This window comes from Haliaeetus leucocephalus, unplaced genomic scaffold (assembly GCF_000737465.1).
Source record: "Haliaeetus leucocephalus isolate CR32 unplaced genomic scaffold, Haliaeetus_leucocephalus-4.0 Scaffold1000, whole genome shotgun sequence".
Classification (NCBI taxonomy): domain Eukaryota; kingdom Metazoa; phylum Chordata; class Aves; order Accipitriformes; family Accipitridae; genus Haliaeetus; species Haliaeetus leucocephalus.
The window spans coordinates 1622363-1622612 of NW_010973436.1; the positions used below are offsets into that span (position 1 = coordinate 1622363).

A 250-nucleotide genomic window follows, 5' to 3' on the forward strand; every position below is an offset into this window, starting at 1 on the left:
GGGCGGGGGGGGTGCGGGCGGGGAGGGGTGGCGCGGGGTGGCGGGGGGGGCTCCGTCTCAACCCTCCGCACCTGAATCGGGCGATGTGGTGGGGGGCAGGGATGGGAGCAGGGATGTGGGGGTGGTATCCCATCTCACCCCTCCCTACCTGAATCAGAGGGGAGGTGGTGGGGTGCAGGGATGGGAGCAGGGATTTGGGGGGGCCCCATCTCACCCTTCCCCTCCCCTCCCACAGGAAGATCCCTCCGGC

General features: G+C 71.2%; 1 protein-coding gene across 1 annotated transcript in view; it reads left to right on the plus strand.

Annotated features, from left to right (window-relative positions):
- Positions 1-250, plus strand: part of ATXN7L2 (ataxin 7-like 2) — a 4995-nt gene that overhangs the window by 3230 nt on the left and 1515 nt on the right. Inside the window, exon 9 of the mRNA XM_010584771.1 lies at positions 236-248. Within this exon, the coding sequence (XP_010583073.1) occupies positions 236-248 (13 nt within the window). The remainder of the gene's footprint in view (positions 1-235; positions 249-250) is intronic.